Below are 18,543 nucleotides of genomic sequence, written 5' to 3'. Positions count from 1 at the left end.
TAAACCAAGAACTGTTCTAGATCTCACTCTATGTCGTGCAAGAAAATGCTCTCAACGTATACATAAACATCAAACAACATTAGGCGATACAAAACAATCCACACATGAATAACTATAGCAATATCACAAATGAGTTGCAAACTTCTGTACAATGTGATAGCTACCAAATCATCTCAATATCACTCCTGTTCGCCAAGCCACTTGAAAATGGTAGGCGATTAAGTAGCAATAGCATAGTCATAAACACTTATGCTACAGAAATCCTAAATTAATTAGCAGCTTCTGTATTGTTTTTCGACCCCATAGAATGTCACTTTGCAAAACACCATTTTCGGTTGGTTCTGATTCTTGCTGTTTTCCATCATCAGCTAGTGGATTTTGCTCAAGTTCATTGTGAAGCTGCCCCTGATCACTGAACACCTCTACTTTTTCTGTTTGATGAAGATCATCATCAATTTCATGCTTCTGAATATTATTAGGCCTCGGTTAATAGATAAGAAGGCTAACAAAAGTGATTGAAAATAGAGGATGCTATGAACTGTTATCAGCAGCAAATGCAGAACAGAATTGCTAAATGTGAAACTTTCGTCTCTCACATTATGTGTTTTTCTAACAGACGATTCATTTAGTGGCAAAAATGTCAAATCCAATAGGTTCTAGTAGTAGTCTGTAATAGTATAATGGGACATGGTGCAAAGGATATCAATCCCATCTCCCAGTGGAAGTTGAGGCAATGACATATAATTGCAAGTGCATAAGTTCTTTGATTGCTGACCTTAAGAATGAGGAAATACAAGCCTATTATGATCTTCTAAAGTCACTAAGAGTGATATTTTTTATTTATTTCATTTCAGAAAATCTCATGTTCTATAAAGCATTAATTTCAAAAGGATACAGGCTAAGCTGGATTCTGTGGCCTGAATCTCCCAGAACTGGAGAAATTTTTGGGATAGTGCAGACAAACACCAAGTAAAAGTAGTGAAAGAAATTAAAGAGAAAATGAAAATAAACAAGAAACAGAGCATCACTACTCATCAAGCAGTTACCTCTGGCAAATTGTGATTCTTAACTTCATCGTTAACTCCAACCGAGGCATCAAAGGCACTGTTTGTTTCACCTTCATTAACTCCAACTGAGGCATCAAAGGCACTGTTTGTCTCACCTTCATCACGAATTACTGGTTCGCTTGAAAACACTGATAATGGAGGTATTCCAGGTACCAGAACAGGATCTCCTTCATGAGTAACCAGATTTCCTTCCACAGTCATACTTGCTGAATTAATTTCCGTTGAAGCTCTTCCATTATTTCCGACAATCTCCTCTGCTATCATTGCTTTCTCGTTTGAAATAGCCTCATTCTCATCCTTCTCATCATTGCGTCCAAGGACACCTAGCACTTGGTGACTTGCTCGCACAACAGGATCCTCCTTTGTGTAGCTGATATTATCTGCAACAATAAACATGGGCTCCTCTTCTGGAGGAGGAATGCTATTAACAATGATTGGTTTCTCAGGAGTCGGTGGTAATGGTTCCTTTGGTGGGTAAGAATTGACATCAGAGGCTAATTCCTCATTTTGGTGGGTCAAGGCTTCAGCAAAAACTAGCATTTCTGAGTTAGCAGTCAAGTTGTCAGCAACGATCAGCATTTCTGAATCAACAGTAGGCTCCCCTTTTTTATCATAAATCGTTTCTTCCTCTATTAATTTCTGAAAGGTAGCATCTTCCCAATCTTCTGAAACAACAATTGTATTCTCAGTTTCCCAGGTTTTGAGAACTCGATCGGGTCCTGGTTGCCACAAAATCTTCCCAGTAATTTTTTTTAGTATGAACTTGAACTGGATTGATTTTCCAATGGGCATATCCTAAAAATCGAAAATGGAAAGGCATCAGCACCTCATCAAATCCACCTAAACTCAAAAAATTTTGCATGGTATCAGTTCAGCTTACCAGCTCAAGAGTCCAAACATGACCGTCTGACCAGTTCAATGGTATTGCACTTGCAGGGTCCCACACGCCAAACAAGGGATCGTCCCCTACTAGAGCAAATTGCTCACCAAAGGAACACTTTTTCTTTAGGTGGAATTTAACATGAACGGTCTTTGATTGGTCTGCACGTCAATCAGAAGCTCCATATTGAGATTTAAGAATTATCCAAAAATCGTCAAGAACTGAAGATAAATGCAAAAGACGAGGAATGGAGAATTACATGTTTCTTGGGTTTTGGTCTCTGCATCCTCCAAGCCCAACTAGCAGAAGGAATCAAAACCAATTCAGTTGTCACTAATAGAAACCACATTAGTTACACATAGATAAACTTTAAGAAGTTGTTGAAAAAGCTACCACCAGATCAAAATCGACATAAGCATGAGATGAGGAAGGAAAGCAAAGAGTACATGCCTTGGAAAGAGGAGGGATAGAAGCAGAAATGGGGTGAAGAGCCTTGTGTTTAATGCATATAAAAGCCCCGAGATTAAGAAGTTTTTTGGAAGAGAAAAAACCAATTTGATGTCTAGTGAGACAAAAATCTCGGCAATCTCCAAATCTTTCGGATGCGATCTTTGACAAAGAAGAGGAGTTGGCCAGAGCTTTCATGAGTCAACCAGTGGAGAGCGAGCTGAGTTGCAGATAGAAAGAAGAGAGCTCTAGAAATGGATGATTTTGTTTGTTTCTATGGTTCTTTTTTAATTTGGATTGTGGTGTTTATTAGAAGCTCCTCACTTGAATGGATCCAAATCAACGTGGAATGATGACACGTGTCATTTGCAGTACTTGACGTGACGTGAGAACTGGGAATCTTAATGCATGCATCTCCTACCGGATCATATCCACAAATCAAAGCTCTCGGCTTTGCATTGCCAATTGCCTGTTTGGTATTGGGGACTCAAATTATTTTATCAAAGTTAAATTATATTAAATTAAATTTTTATTTATTATTTTAATTTAATTCAAATTACAAGAAGAATCAATTTTATATAATATTTTATAATTTTTTTGATATATTTTATAATTTAAATAAAATTATATGTATATTTATATGTAATTAAAATTATAATATATATATATATATAATTTAATATTGATAAAAAAATAAGTATTTATATTAAATATTATATTTTTTTATTTTTTAAATAATTTTAATATTAAATACATTAAATCATTTTGTAATCATATTTTTTAATTCTTAATTATATATATAATTTTTAGTTAAAGAATATATAATTTAGAAATACATAAAAGGTAATATAAAATTATTATTAAGAAATACATTTTTTATATTAATATTATTATTTTTATTGTTGTTTTTACATTAGAAATTTATGATTGTATTTTTTATTTCAAAATGAAATTAAAACAAAAAAAAATTAAATCTAGAATTAGAACCGTACATAAATTATTTAAAACCGAACAAAAATTAGAACTAAAATTTGATTACAAGTCTAGTTTCTAAATTTTAAAAAATCGAAATTTTGATTTCAATTCTGATTTTTAACTACAACCGTAATAAAACTGCAATTAAACACCCTCAATTGAAATTATTAAAATTATGGGCATAATTTAATGATAGCTCTCTTATCTCCTATATTTATAATGAAAAAAAATTAAAATTTGAAATTTAAGTTAATTATATTAAAAGAAATTTTTTAATTTTTTAATAATAAAGTTTAATTTGATAATATTATGATTATCTCTAAATTTAAAAATTTTGAAATTCAAATTTCACTTACTATTTCAGTTTTTTAATTATATTTTAACAGAGCATTATTTTATATTTTTATAATTATATTATAAAATCTTAAATATTTATATTTTTATTTCAAATTTAATAAATAAATAAGTAGATTAACAGATTTTTTATTATTATTCTTTAAGACAAACCAATAAAGGATAAATAAAATAAGAAAAAATATGTCACTTTTCTATTTTTAAATATCATTATTAAATTTCTTATATTTTAAATACTAGAAATGTTTTTTTAAAAATATATATATTTAAATTTTGTAAATATTATATATATATAATTCTTAAAAATGTACTAAAAAATTTTAAATTTTAATAATTAGATCAGATTTTAATAATTAAAATTTAAAAATAAAGATAAAAAGAGATGTTACATGTCAATTTTTGGAACATTCTTATTAGTTTATATGGCATATTTTTATGTAATAATTTTTAAATTTCAGCTTTTATATATATATATATATATATATATATATATATAACAAATTTTGCATAAAAAATTCTTCAAATAATTATAAATAATATACTATCTTATTTAATTTTTTGAATTAAAAAATAGATAAATTCGCATGATCTAATATGGATGCTTATCACATGTGACTCATACATACGAAGTTATACTCTCCTACGCATGACTGTGGCTTAATCATGAAGACACAAACTCCAAGAACCGTTGACAGTCCTGCGTGATGAGCAGCCTTCACTCTATGCAATCTGCGTCCTCTCTCATTCAATTCTCACTTCTTAGTCCCTCTTGACCTTACCCTCGCCCGATCCTCTAGCTCTCTCAAGCAAGAAACTTGCAGGAAATATGACAACTTAAGAGGAAGAAGACATTTTCTTTATTGACTGATAGAAGCAAACAAAATTGCATAGGCATGGTGGGAAAACCTAAGCCTCAATGAAGAGAAAAAACCCAAGAATGTCTCAGCTATACAGTAGAAAACCATAGCAAAGGACTTTCTCCATTGTTGAATCGCAGATAGAGGAGGCCGTATGCATTACTATCTTGGACTCTAGGTGTCGATTGAGAGGCCAATTTTTATTTGATTAAGAGGTAGAGGCTTCCTTTTCCATTTAAATTGAATTTTCATAAAATCATATTTGATTTTTTTTTAAATTAATAAAAAAATTAAAAAAATTTATTATAAATATGATTAATTAAAAAAATAATTAAATTAAATTCTTATAAAATTTTATATTTCAAACAAGAAAGATAATTTTTTTAAATATTTGAAGATATTAAAAAGAAAAATTTTTAAAAATTTTCAAAAATCACATTTTAAAAAATCTCCCTTCACTTAAAAAAAAAAAAAAAAAAACTCCTTCTAAACAAAAGTTGAGGAGAATTTTTAGGTTTGAAACATATATTACTTTATAAAATTGGGAAATTTATTAATTAGTTTATGTAGTTTAATGAAATTAATTATTTAATCTATTTATTTAAAATAATATATTATTTAATCTTCTATTTTTAATCAGTTATAATATTTAGTTTATCTGTCAATTTTTTCATTAAACAATGAATTTTAAAAAGTTAAATTACTATTTAGTTTATTTATTTTAATAAAATTAATTAATTAATTTCTATATTTTAAAAAATATATTAATTAGTCATGTAATTTAATTCTATTAACTCTTTAATCATTTCGATTATTTTTTTTTTAATCAAACTATCCTGACCCTCTACCCTTTTTTCTCTATTACCCTCTCCCTATATTTCTTTCTCTCTACACCTACACCTTTTTTTCCTCATTTTCTCTCCATTTTCATCTTTTAATAGAAAATGGTACAAGTTATCTTATAAAAATATTAATTAGTTTATTGAATCTCTAAATAAATCAATGTGATAATCTAAAATAATTATTTTTCATTGGAAAAAACAAAAAATGATGCCGAGGCAATTAAATAAAATACTTGAACAATTTATAAAAGACTGTAAATTTAAATTTAGTCTCAAACAATAAAATTTCTATTTTCATTTAAGGATATATTTTTTAAAATATTGTGATTTTGAAAATATAAGGGTCAACTAAATTAGTTTCACTAAAATAGATAGAGTAAATAATAATTTTTTCAAAATGAAATAATTAATTAATTAATTTTATTAAAATAAAGAAATTAAATAGTAATTTAACTAATATTAAAATTTATTAACTAAAAAAAATTTAACGAATAGACTAAAGAGTTTAACGGATACAAAATATAAGACTAAAAAATACATATTTTTTAAATATAAAATCAAATAGTTAATTTTATTGGAATACAAAGGTTCAATACTAATTTCCCTATAAAATTTCTATATTGGGACCCAGTACACTATAAGGTTGTTTTGATTTTGACAAGTCTTGGATGAATTTGTGAGGGAGATTTGGTGACCCGCTTATGGCGTGTTTCTTTGTATCTAGGGGGCACTACTAGCTTGTCGGCGTGGAGATGTTGGTATACTTGGGAACGTTGCCCGTGCCTCTTGTAGTACCCAGTTCCTCAAAGGGTATAGGAAAGTGAGATCACGAAGTGCTCTGCCTCATCTCTCCAATGAGCTACTGAGTTCCCTTGCTTGTGCGATATGTTGTTGCTTTTCTTGTGATGAAGAAAAGGAAGTCTATCTGCTGGCAGTGCTTCTTTTGGTACAGAATGTGCTTCTCCTTGCTTTCTGTGGAAAGCCATCTCTATCCTGAGCTTCATGGATCGTCTTCCCTTTCCTGCGTTCGAGCTGCATGCTGTGCGCAATGAAGCGAGCAGAGGCATCCTCTTCTTCTGCCGGGTCAAAGCTGGCATCTTAGATTGACCCAACAAATTTTTTGAGATATGGTTTTCCTTGGGCAATGGGCCTTATCTTGTGTAGTGTTAGGAGAGTTTAGTTTTTTAACCTATAATTATAAGCCCTTTTCCATTGAATGAATCTAACTTTGGAATATATATATATATATATATATATATATATATATATATATATATATATATATATATATATATATATTTGTCTCAGTGACAGACTTTGGCAGAATCGATAAACCTTAAAATTTTTAAATTTTAATTGAGAGTAAGCTGGAAATAAATACATTTTTAATAAACTTCCATATTTAGTTTCAAAAATTTTTTTAATGTAAGTTTACAGTGTTTATATTTATTTATTTATTCATTCGATTAAATAAAATTTTAATTAATTTATATTCTAAAAATATAAAAAATTATTTTATTGACCAAATTAAAATAAAAAAATTAGTGACTATATTTTTTGAATTTTTTTTAAGCAGTAATCATCATTTTCCTGAGTGTTTTATAGATTAATGGTAAAGATAGTTCCCATATATATATATATATATATAATATGCAAACAAACCAGGCAGCACAACACCATATACTAATGAATTTATGGTTGTTGATTACAGCAACTTGAATAGTTAACCACATAATAGGAAATTAATTGATCTCAAATTAAATGCACCAGCAATCACTTGATGCTTTTTTGGGTAAAAATATCTATTAATTCATAGTTTTTCTATTTCTGTTGTTTGATGTAAGGAATGAATCTCTAATGTCATGCAATTTGTTGACAACTAAGTTCATAGCCATTCGCTCTCCAGGTGATGTTGAAGAGCAAGACAGTCCAATTCTCATAGCTGAGACCAGGCATTCTGCTATTCCACTTGCATTGGCCTGTGCGTCATTGTCTTTGATTATTGCCTTTTCTTCTACGTCTGCCTCTTCATTTGTCTCATTATCAACATTTTCTACTTCGTCAAGCATTGCTATGTCAATGACATCCATGGCATTTTCAGGCAAAGCTATTGCAACAAACTTGTGGATGCTTAGATCATCTTTGAACATGTCATCTGTAGGCCTTTTTCCAGTAAACATTTCCAGCAATAGTATCCCGAAACTGTAAACATCTCCAAGTACAGAGACATGCCCACCCAATCCATACTCTGCAATATAGTATAATATGATGTTAGCATTGACACTAGTGCTTTGTTGACTCTAAGGACTGTTTGGTTTAGTGGCTGCAGTCTGAGAGACCTACGGTTAAAGGGACAAAATCCGATGGTTCAATTTCAGCCATTGACGACTGACTTCTGAAAACTGATTTAAAAACTGTGTGACACCCATAATTCTTTATTGGAAGCCTAAAAGTTGGAAGCTAGTTCTCAACCAAAAAGACAATAAGATAAGCAATTAAAGCAATTATATTAAACTTCACACAAGAATGCTTCACAATTCAGCAGAGTTCAGTAATTTATAGATCGGGACTTAATAAGCTGTGGCATATCGTGCATAAGTATTACTGATTTAAAGATCAATATCACCATGAGTTCAACATTGGTTTTCAGGTTGAAACAAATACCTGGAGGGATGTAGCCAATTGAGCCCTTTAAAGCAACTGACATTGCTTCAGTTTTGAAGGGATTTTTCGATGCTTCCAGGATGAATCTTGCCAATCCAAAATCACTAACATGGGCAGTCATGTCTTTATCAAGGAGTACATTACTTGGCTTTAGATCACAATGAACAATTGGAGTTTCACAATGGTGATGCAGATAATCCAATGCAGAAGCAATATCGGTGGCTATATTCAGTCTCTGGATAAGGCTCAATCTCTTATTGGGAACTTGCTTGTCTGCTTTTCGATGCAACATCTCGTCCAGATTTCCATTTGACATGAACTCAAAAACGAGACATTTAAAGTCATTGCCTTGATGATCAATGGTTGAGCAGGCAGTGATGATTCTTAGGAGATTACGATGCCGTATGTTTCTCAATGCTTCGCATTCGGCAATAAAACTCTTTGAAGCACCTTGCTGTTGAAGGTTCAAAACCTTAATGGCAACCGATTTTCCATCACCAGGGAGAGCTCCTTTGTATACAGAGCCAAAACTCCCCAAGCCAATCAAATTTTCAGCAGAGAAGCAATCAGTTGATTTCATAAGTTCTGAGAAAGAGATACCTACCTGCCATTCCTTAGAAGGAGGTGAATTGGAACTTTTCTTTCTTGAGTTTCTGGCAGTATAGAATAGAGCAACAGCAACAATTGAAAATACAACTGCAATTGTTGCAGAGATAATTACCTTGAGGTCAAGAGATTTTTCTTGCTTTTTCTTGAAGCATGCTGGCAATAGTAATTCTGGGATACCACCGCAGAGCTTATCATTTCCATTTATTGAAATGGCGCTTGCATTTGAAAATATACCTTCTGCTGCCACCTCTCCCTCAAAGTCATTATAAGAAAGATTGAGACGCTTGAGAGACAGTAACTTTCCGAGAAATCCAGGAATCTCGCCAGACAAGTTATTGTGTGAAAGATCAAGTTCTTCTATACCTCTTAAATTTTTCAAAGACTCAGGAATTGTTCCTCCAAATTTGTTACCCTCTAAATGCAGGCGTTCCAAACTAATACAACCACCAAGGGAGCTAGGAATTGCACCAGACAATTTGTTTTCTGACAAATCCAATTCCATGAGATTGTCCAAGTTACCTACTTCTAATGGTATGGAACCAGTCAAGGAATTATGAGACATCACCAAAGAAGTTGAGAGGGAAGAAAGACCGATGACCTGTTGGGGTATGCTTCCATTAAGATTATTACTTGAGAGGTTTATATGTAGAAGACTTTTGCAGTTTCCTAGACTTTCAGGTATGCCACCCTCAAAATCGTTTTCCTCCATGAAAAGCCTAGTCAGTCTAGTCAAGTTACCTTGGGTGGGTGGGATTGATCCGGAGAATCTATTATAATTCAATTCCAAACCCTCTAATTTCTGCAGGCTTCCAATAACATCCGGAACATTTCCACTGAGGAAGTTACCTTCCAATCCCAGAAGGGTCAAGTTAACTAGGTTTTCAATCCCAATAGGGATGCTTCCATGAATCAGATTCTCTCCTAAAGTAAAAATCTTTAACTGGGTTGAAAGGTTGGCTATGGAGGCAGGCAATTCTCCTCCAAAATGATTTCTTCCCAGACCCAAAACCTCTAAACTTGTGCAGTTAGCCAAAGAAGTAAGAAAATTCAAGTCATCAATTTCCCCATTTCCCAAGTTATTACCATCAAAATTAAGTCTAACTAAGCTTTGCAATCTTTTTAGACTCTTGGGAATAGTCCCAGCAAGACTATTTATAGCAAAATCAAGCACCTGAAGTCCTGAAGCGTTTGACAATGATACAGGAATAACCCCTGTAAAATTGTTAGCACCACCAGCAAATATTCTAAGGTTAGGAAGAGTCAGGCCAACATGTTGTGGTAATTACCCATGAAGCTGGTTTTGAGCGACAGAGAAGTAGTATATGGAAGAAAGATAATAGATTGAAGAAGGGATCATACCAGAAAGAGAATTGCCATAAAATTGAAAAACGCCCAAACCTGAGAGTCGACCGATCTCACTAGGTATGTTTCCTACAAAATTATTCAGGGCAGTGAAAGTACAAACAGAGAAGAGAAGTTCCCTATCCAGGTTGGGATGCTTCCTGTAAGGTTGTTCCTTCCAAGACTAAGGATAAACAACTTCGACAATGTGGTAAGCTGTTCTGGAATCTCCCCTATGAAGTTGTTGTAAGATGCTGAAAATGTTGTAAGTTCCTTACAGTAAGTGAGGTTGGTTGGAATTTTCCCGCCAAAGGAATTATAGGTAATGTTTATGTGCTGCAAGCGCCATAGACGACCTATTTCTTGAGGAAGCTCACCAAAAAAGCTGTTGTTTTGCAAGCTGTTTCTTGTAAGATAGGTGAGGTTGCCTATAGAAGGTGGTAAGGAGCCAGCCAATCTTTGAGATTCCAGGTTCAAACTTGCTACTCTATCACTAGACGAGCTGCATGAAACACCATACCAATTGCAGAAATGGACTGAATCATTCCAGGAACTCATTACATGAAGAGGATCTTGAGTTATTAGATTCTTGAAGTCTAGTAAAGCCAGTCGGTCAGTCTCGTTTCCATGAGTAGTAGCTTCTATAACAGATTCCAAGAGGCAACTCATGCATAAAACAAGAATCCCCTGAAGGAGAAGATTTATGAAAACCCACCTGGAATTCAACCAAGAATTCATCATTCTTTTTTTCCTTTTTTCTTTTTTTTTTTTTTTTTTCAAATGCAGGCTTCATCAAACCTAATGTGTTCGATAATTTATAGATGATTCAATGTTTTGTGGTCCGCAATAAATCAATAAATTATTGGCGTGCGCCGTGCAAGTTTAGATAAGCCTGAACGACCAACCGCCTCTGGTCCAGAGTTTTAGTGCAAATTTTAACGATCAAGTAATTAATTATATATATATATATTACATTTAAAATATAATAAATATAATTTTTTATTAAATTATCACTTAAATGTAATACCTTAAATTTTTAAAAGTAACTGTGTTAATTATATATTGGTAATGTACTGCAAAAATATTTTGTATTCATATTTATAATTTATAAATTCATTAAATATGTGTTATTGTTAATTAATTTTAACATTTTACAATTTATATTAATATTTGAAAATAAATATTATATTGAAGAAATTAATAACTTTGAGAATTGCAAGGAAGAAATGCAGAGAGCCATGCTCATCCATCTTCCTTGACCTTTGAGCACTGATGTCAGAGAATACATGACCACCTATAACTGTAAAAACGGTCGTGGCAATTTATTGTCCGCTAAATGTTCAATTTCGCCCAAACTAAAAATTTTTGAGAGGAATTTCTTAATTTTTTAATTTAAATTAAAATTTTAAATTCTTAATTTTTAAATTAAAATTTTTTATTTAATTTAAAAAATTAATAAATTAATTTCTTAATTTTTAAATTAAATCAAATTTAAATTAAAACTTATAAATTATTTTAAACAAAAAATAAAAATTAAATAAATTAAATATTTTCAATAAATATAAAAATAAAATTGAGCATTAAGTTATTTATTGTGGCTTTATATCACATATTTGCTTTTTATATTTATACTAATTTAGGATTTGTTAATTACAATATATATATATATATAAATTAGAGTTATTTTAATAAAGCTGATGAGTTTGAATTGGTTAGAATTTATTGCCGCTGAATGGCTGCGAAAATTGAAAGCCCATATAACAACAGAACAGATTGGCAGAGTGATCGTAGACAAATTATTATTCTTTTTTACGTATTTATATATGTAGAAATCACCTAAAATATATATATATATATATATATATATATATATATATATATATAAATCAATCTCAAGTGGAAGACTGGCATTAAATATTTGCCTTTTTCAGTGTATTTTCGAAATGTAATTTACAAAAATAATCCATGTTACCTCGTAATTATAATATTAAAAAAATGTATAAAAAATATTTTCTTAATAAAAAATTAAATCATATAGAAAAAGTCATTTTTAAAATTTTAATAATTTTATTAAAATTACGTAATATTAGTACGTTGAAATAAAAAAATATTTTTATAAAATATATTTTTTATAGACTAATTATTTTTTATAAAACAAATGTGAGGCTAAGTTTTTATGGGTTTTATTATTTTCTATTATCTACCCACCATGCCTTTCCATTTCTTTAAGCCTCTCAAGAGATTAGAAGTTATAGAAGAAAGAACAAGTAGAGATTTCTTTTGTTCCTTCTCCACAATCGGAAAATTAATATATATATAATCTTAAAAATAATGTATTATGGGAATATTGTTAATTATAAACAAAATTATTACTACAAACACCTATATTTTATTAATTTTTAATGCTGTGATGATAAAATAATGTGAATAATAATCTGGCTTTTACTTGCAATTAGTATTTTAATATGCTTTCTCCATTTCTGTACCTGTATTCTAGCCTTCTTAATTTATTATTCTCAGATAAAATAATAGGTAATAGTAATGACACCCCATCTGCCAAATAATGAAGAGTAATTAAGAAATAAATAAATAAATCCTTTCCAATATATTTTCAAATTGATTGCTGTGACCATAGGATCCTATTGACAGGCAAAACAAATTTGCCTCAAACATTATGCAACTCATTTGACTTTCTTGGGTTAATTAATATTGCAATTTACAAAAAGAATTATGAGACAGAGTTGCTTAACGGTGAGGAACACTATTTTTTTAATTGAGCAATCAGATAGTAGGGACTCGAACTTGATATATGTCGGGTAAGTAATATATCTTTAGCCATTGAATCGAGCAATGATAAGGAATAATGACTCTTTTAATTTTGTTAATTTTAGTTAAAATTCAGACACTAATACTAATGAATCCCTACGCAAGTCAGGATTTTACAATTTGCTGCAAATAAAAGTCTATGTTTTCCTGAGCCTGCTGGCATCCACATTCTGTTGCTTCACTTAACCTATGGAATTACAAAAATATCATGTGCAACACAAGATGATTACAGTAAAAGACACATTAAAAATGAAAATTAACGACTTCATCTTGTAAAAAAATTCTGTAAAACAAATAAATAATTTACTAATAAACTTTGTTTTGCTAAAGCTTCCAGGATCCATAATCTGTTGCTTCACTTAACCTAAGAGGAATTATAATAATCCAAGAAGATTACAGTAAAAGACACTACTGAAAATAGATTGGTTTGGTAAAAATGTAAAAATAATAATAATAAGCAAAAACATCTGGTTATAAAGAAATTAAAGGTTCAGCCCAGGAACTCAAAGATTCAAGGTTTTATTTCCAGTTATGTTTCTATTCTTATTTAAACATTAACTGCAATAAAAAGTCAGAGGCTGAACATGGGTTCAGAGGATAGAGACTAGGCAAGATATGAATGCTGATTTTTTTTTATAATTGACTCGAAATCAAGACTGTAAATCCTGAAGCTCTAACAGATATTAACTCAATGGTCTATCAATAGTGAAGGTCATGTTCTATGCCTGAAATAACAAGCAAAAGACTCAAGACAATATTTTAATGACCACAATTTGTCATGCCGCAGTACCTCTTTAATATAATAAGTCGTAAATTATCTCCTACGCGTCATTGGCGACTTCTCTATCTGCCATGACGAAACTGCGTTTAAGCTTGTTTTTCAAACTCTGAAATCAAACCCAATATTGAGACTTTGTCTTGTGAAGAGGGAGTGAAAATTCTTATCCCTTACGTAGGAATGACTCCTATTATATGAGAGCTTACAAGAAATTTAAATTACAAAAGTCTATACAAAGATGAATTGTATCCTAACTATGCTATTATGTCTATGTTCTAATATTTATGATTTCGGTCTCATTTGCATGAAATTTCTTTAGAAATTCATTCTTCCTATTCTCGATTTTCTTTGCGTATCAGGATGAAAAGTGTCTCTCACAAGATGTTGGATTACAGGCTACTTGGCCATGCCAAAACTATTATCCTCTTTATTATTACTGTTGCTGCTATGTTCTCTATTTTCTCTGCAGATGGTATCGTCTCCCAGGTTCATCTCCAATCTTCTGCCATTGAAATTGAAGTTTCAGAGGTTTTTCAGATTCATACGACTGAAAGAAGAATAAAGTCAACGGTTGCTGGCATACCATTGCGTATTACACAGCAAGAGATTAAAGAAGTTCGTAGTGCAAATCAGAATTCTCTAAATCCTCCGCTCAATGTCACAGAAGAAGAAAGAATTGAGTGGTTCCGGAAAAAGCTGCCTGAATTTGAGATTTTCACGTCCAACAACTTGAGTCGGAAATTTCACAGGCGAATTCAGGAATTTTTCAACAATAATAAATGTGAAGTTCAATTTTTCATGACATGGATCTCACCAGCAGAATCCTTTGGAAGAAGAGATTTCTTGGCCATGGAGAGCCTATTCAAAGTCCACCCTCATGGATGCTTAGTGATTCTATCAGGAACTTTGGACTCCATGCAAGGCTACAGGATCCTGAAACCGCTACTTGATCGCGGGTTCAAAGTTTCTGCAGTTACACCTGACTTGGCCTTTCTGGTCAAGAACACCCCAGCAGAATCTTGGCTTCACGAGATGAAGAGCGGGAACAAGGATCCTGGTGAAATTCCATTAGCTCAGAATCTTTCTAATCTTATTAGACTCGCAACTTTATTCAAGTATGGAGGTGTCTACTTGGACACGGATTTCATCGTCCTAAAAAGTTTCGCGGGATTGAGCAATTCAATTGGAGCACAAAGTATTGATATGGCGTCCAAAAACTGGACCAGATTGAATAATGCAGTTCTGGTTTTCGATAGTAATCATCCACTTTTATTCAAATTCATACAGGAATTTGCTGCAACTTTTGATGGAAATAAATGGGGTCACAATGGACCCTACCTGGTCTCCAGAGTAGTTGAGAGGGTTGCCGGAAGACCTGGATATAACTTTACAGTTATGCCGCCTATGGCTTTCTACCCCGTTGATTGGATTAGAATAGGCGGATTTTTTAGGAAACCAGAAAACCGGGCTGATTCTAGATGGGTAAAAGCCAAGTTGCTTCAGCTTAGTGGAGAGACTTATGGGGTACATTTATGGAACAGGCAAAGCAGTAGAATCAGAATCGAAGAAGGAAGTGTCATGGCCGGGTTAATCTATGATCATTGTGTCATTTGTCAATACGTATACAGCTCTTGAAGAATATCCAAGAAATGAAAAATCCGATGATAATCGATATACCAGTGAAAGTCAGAGCAAGAGTTGACAGGCCAATCATGAATCACAATTAAAGAATGGGTATACTCTGTTCTACTGCTTGCTTTGAAAAGCACTTGTTTCTTTCTGATAATATTTTTTATCTTTTATTTCTAGATTCCATTTTTCTTTCACTTTTCAGTCCTTTCGATCTTTGATCCCCGTGTAAATATGGAAATTGTTTGATGAAAAATTTCACACAAACAATAAAATAAAAGTAGAGCTACTCAGTTTTCTGACATGTCAATGATGTGCAATTGTGCAAGTATTTTGATTAAAAGAATACGGTCTTCTGACATGTCAATGATCTCACAACTCTTTACCACATATCATAATCCTAAGCCTTTTCATTCTCATCTTGAATCTCAATCTTCTGCATCTCCAAAAGACTTTTTTCTGGCCAATTTGCCACTTCCTAGGCCAAACTCGATTATCTGTCTGACCCTTTTCTTTTGAGCTTCTGTGTTGATGAAGCAAGGGATCTAATCATCCTTCACTTCTATGATCTCTCATGCGCTAAAAGAAACAGAGTTGCATTCTTCTGGAGATAACGAAGGAAAACAGCAAAGAATGAGGAAGCCGGCTGTGCCGTAACAAAATATTTTGTACTGTCTTCTGTTTTCAGGAAAGGTTGGTTTACAATGCCAAGATTGTAGAACACTGGCCAGCTGAAGTTTAAAACATACTTTAATAAAACGATGCTTTCACCAAAGTCTTTTAAAATATATTTGGTAGTTTAAACATAATTTAATTGAAAGCTACATTACAGCAAAGTATTATCCAATGACATCACAGAAAGTATAATAATCAGACCACACATGACAGCCCCTCCCCATAAGAAGATTATTCACTGGAATCAAAACAAAGAACCACTCATCTTTTAACAGGTTCAAATAATAATCAGATTATTTGGAACCAGGAACCTTCTATACCAGAACTGCCATCACAACTATGTACTTCTATATATAACAAGCAACTAATGAATCAAGCTCCCCTTTTCAAGATAGGAAAATTCTTGGTTAGATGGGTTCATGATGGATCAAGATGGAACCCACTTATAAAAATAAGTGTACCCCATCTATTTGTCTTGTGTGCTTCAAAAAAAGTGCTTAGAACTCTTTAGAATAAGAGAAATAGATCCATGGATGCGAATTTGAAACTGTAATTAGCAAGGTAACACATACAATACTAATCATAAATAGTAAGAAAAGAAGAAAAAGCAAATTCAAGGCTTAGAAACTACAGAGAGTGAAAATCATATGGGATCATATTTAGCTCAGAGACTCATCGATCTCAATCGTGACAACAGCATCATCTTCAAAGCTATCTTTTTTTGGTGGAGAAGAGGGAACTGGTATCCTGGGCGGTCCTCTACCTTTCTTCTTGTTCCGTGGCCTCGCCTATTGGAAAATAACATTCCCAACACAATCATGAGCTTCGCAAACATTAATTCTACCCTTAATTCGAGGATTAACAAGAATTTGCAAAAGGGTTATAATCTTTAGCCCCACCCAAATAAAAAAAGTACTCACATTGCCAAATGAGTGGTTGAATCGCTTCCCTTTGGCAGTCTTCTTGTCTCCTCTTCCGCAATACACTGTAACAGGAGAATCCAGAACATGAATTAGAACTAAAATAACATCTTTATTGCATAAAATCTAAAGCGAGAGAGAGGAGGAGAGATTGGGCGTTAGTTACCAAATGGGATTGGTGGAGAGGAAGTGGTGGCAGAGAATGAGAGGGAAGGAGTTGAATAGAGGAGAGAAAGGTCTAGGGTTTCAGATTGAGAAGACGAGAAAAGAGAACTGGTGCTGAGCCGTTGAGGTGTCATTGGCAGTGCTCTTGCTGTTAGCAACGCCATGGCTGTGCTGAACTTCTGCTTCGGCTTGGAGGATAAGGTCCTTCGTCGGGTCCCCCTGCGGCTCTTCTGCACAAACGTTATTTCTTCGATCGAGTGGGGCGCGGGCCAGTGAACAAGCCCAATTTACATTGACACAGACCTAGAAGAAACCTGTTGTAGGCTTGTCCATATACAATTAGCATTATTTTCAATAAATTCATTTGGCAAATCCTTAATTTCTATTGCTTTTTTTTTTTTTTAATTTCGTCACCTGTATTGTACAGAGATCCATAGATGTTGTAGTCTAATTATGTAGGGAATCCAAGAACAATAGAGGGTGTTTTGGGGCTTTGGAAAACATCAACAAGGCAGTGGCAAGAAGAGTGCTGTTAGACCCGATTCAGGGGTGGACCCGACGAAGGGATGGGATCAATAAATTAATAGTTTAATTAGTAAATTATTAAAAATTAATTAAATATATAAATTAATTAAAATTAATTAAATATAATACTTATTAATGTGAATAAATAAAATTAATTAAATTTTAATATTTATTAAATTATGTTTAATAAATTTTAATATTTTTTAAAATTTTATATAAAAGTATTTAAGTAATATAATGAATAAAAAATTTTATAAATGTATAACTTTCTTTTAATATTTATGAAATATTAAGTATACATTAAAAAATAAATATATTGAAATAAAAAACACATTACTATCAAATTAGTTCAATTGATTTTAATTTTAAAAACTTTTATAGTATTTTAAATTCAGTTCTCTATAATAATAATAATAATAATAATAATAATAATAAAGAGATTCTATTGAATAATTGAACCTGTTAGACACAGGTATACTAATTTAACCGTCGAGTAAATCGAGTCACGTTGGATTACTTTTTTATCTGGTTCAATTATAAACTCTAATTTATTTGAGAGCCGAATTATCAGTTTACTGGTTCAACCGGTCAATTCTGCCCAGATTTAATGACTATGGGCAAGAGTGACCTCATTTTTGGCAACGTTATGTTCAATGGCATCAAGAAGTAAATTGCCAACGTCTTTGTATATATCTCAGGTCTCACTCCAGAATCACTTATTTTTTTCTATTTGCTTCTAAAGAAAATGTAAGGAAAGGAAAGAAAAATATCAAATTGTAATGTTAATGTATGTGTGTTTCATACATATTAACATTCATGTATACATTACATCATAATAAATTAACATCATGTGAACAATAATATAAAAAAAAAAAAAAAAATAAAAAAAAAAAAAAATAAAAAAAAAAAAAAAAAAAAAAAAAAAAAAAAAAAAAAAAAAAAAAAAAAAAAAAAAAAAAAAAAAAAAAAAAAAAAAAATAATTATAAAA

At 31.8% G+C, this 18,543-nt stretch overlaps 3 protein-coding genes and 1 pseudogene across 4 annotated transcripts; 1 reads left to right on the top strand and 3 right to left on the bottom strand.

The window, feature by feature from the left end:
• Positions 1-87: 87 nt before the first annotated feature.
• LOC110634817 (uncharacterized) lies at positions 88-2,699 on the bottom strand. Of its 2 annotated transcripts, none has more exons than XM_021783959.2 (5): positions 2,398-2,699; positions 2,207-2,246; positions 1,948-2,108; positions 1,047-1,862; positions 88-465 (listed from the first exon to the last, which is right to left on the bottom strand). In XM_021783959.2, exons 1-5 carry the CDS (start codon positions 2,590-2,592, stop codon positions 253-255), a joined length of 1,425 nt encoding a protein of 474 aa, XP_021639651.2. In that variant the 5' UTR covers positions 2,593-2,699; the 3' UTR covers positions 88-252. The 2 variants fall into 2 exon arrangements, with proteins under 2 accessions (XP_021639651.2, XP_021639653.2); XM_021783961.2 differs by having other exon boundaries at positions 88-431.
• Positions 2,700-7,086: 4,387 nt separating this feature from the next.
• Positions 7,087-10,807, bottom strand: LOC131168886 (putative receptor-like protein kinase At3g47110; annotated as a pseudogene).
• A 2,955-nt stretch (positions 10,808-13,762) lies between these two features.
• Positions 13,763-15,573, top strand: LOC110634787 (uncharacterized). The gene has a single exon (XM_021783930.2). The coding sequence runs from the start codon at positions 14,001-14,003 to the stop codon at positions 15,273-15,275; it is 1,275 nt and encodes a 424-aa protein (XP_021639622.2). The 5' UTR covers positions 13,763-14,000; the 3' UTR covers positions 15,276-15,573.
• Positions 15,574-16,457: 884 nt separating this feature from the next.
• On the bottom strand, positions 16,458-17,326 carry LOC110634789 (30S ribosomal protein S31, chloroplastic). Its single transcript, XM_021783931.2, has 3 exons — positions 17,031-17,326; positions 16,865-16,929; positions 16,458-16,732 (listed from the first exon to the last, which is right to left on the bottom strand). The coding sequence occupies exons 1-3, from the start codon at positions 17,191-17,193 to the stop codon at positions 16,604-16,606; spliced, it is 357 nt and encodes a 118-aa protein (XP_021639623.2). The 5' UTR covers positions 17,194-17,326; the 3' UTR covers positions 16,458-16,603.
• Between the last annotated feature and the right edge of the window lie 1,217 nt (positions 17,327-18,543).

Source organism: Hevea brasiliensis, chromosome 3, assembly GCF_030052815.1.
Source record: "Hevea brasiliensis isolate MT/VB/25A 57/8 chromosome 3, ASM3005281v1, whole genome shotgun sequence".
In the NCBI taxonomy this organism is placed as follows: domain Eukaryota; kingdom Viridiplantae; phylum Streptophyta; class Magnoliopsida; order Malpighiales; family Euphorbiaceae; genus Hevea; species Hevea brasiliensis.
Note: the sequence above shows the minus strand (reverse complement) of the source record. Positions and strands in the feature narration are given on the sequence as shown.

Excerpts from the sequence above, each read along its gene's own strand:
- LOC110634787 (XM_021783930.2), top strand. The coding sequence starts at position 14,001 with ATGAAAAGTGTCTCTCACAAGATGTTGGATTACAGGCTACTTGGCCAT.
- LOC110634817 (XM_021783959.2), bottom strand. The coding sequence starts at position 2,592 with ATGAAAGCTCTGGCCAACTCCTCTTCTTTGTCAAAGATCGCATCCGAA. Across the intron at positions 1,863-1,947 it reads ATGTTTGGACTCTTGAGCTG|GATATGCCCATTGGAAAATC; the intron begins GTAAGCTGAACT and ends TTCGATTTTTAG. Across the intron at positions 466-1,046 it reads AGAATCACAATTTGCCAGAG|AAGCATGAAATTGATGATGA; the intron begins GTAACTGCTTGA and ends AATAATATTCAG.
- LOC110634789 (XM_021783931.2), bottom strand. The coding sequence starts at position 17,193 with ATGGCGTTGCTAACAGCAAGAGCACTGCCAATGACACCTCAACGGCTC. Across the intron at positions 16,930-17,030 it reads CTCTCCACCAATCCCATTTG|TGTATTGCGGAAGAGGAGAC; the intron begins GTAACTAACGCC and ends CTCCTGTTACAG. Across the intron at positions 16,733-16,864 it reads TCAACCACTCATTTGGCAAT|GCGAGGCCACGGAACAAGAA; the intron begins GTGAGTACTTTT and ends ATTTTCCAATAG.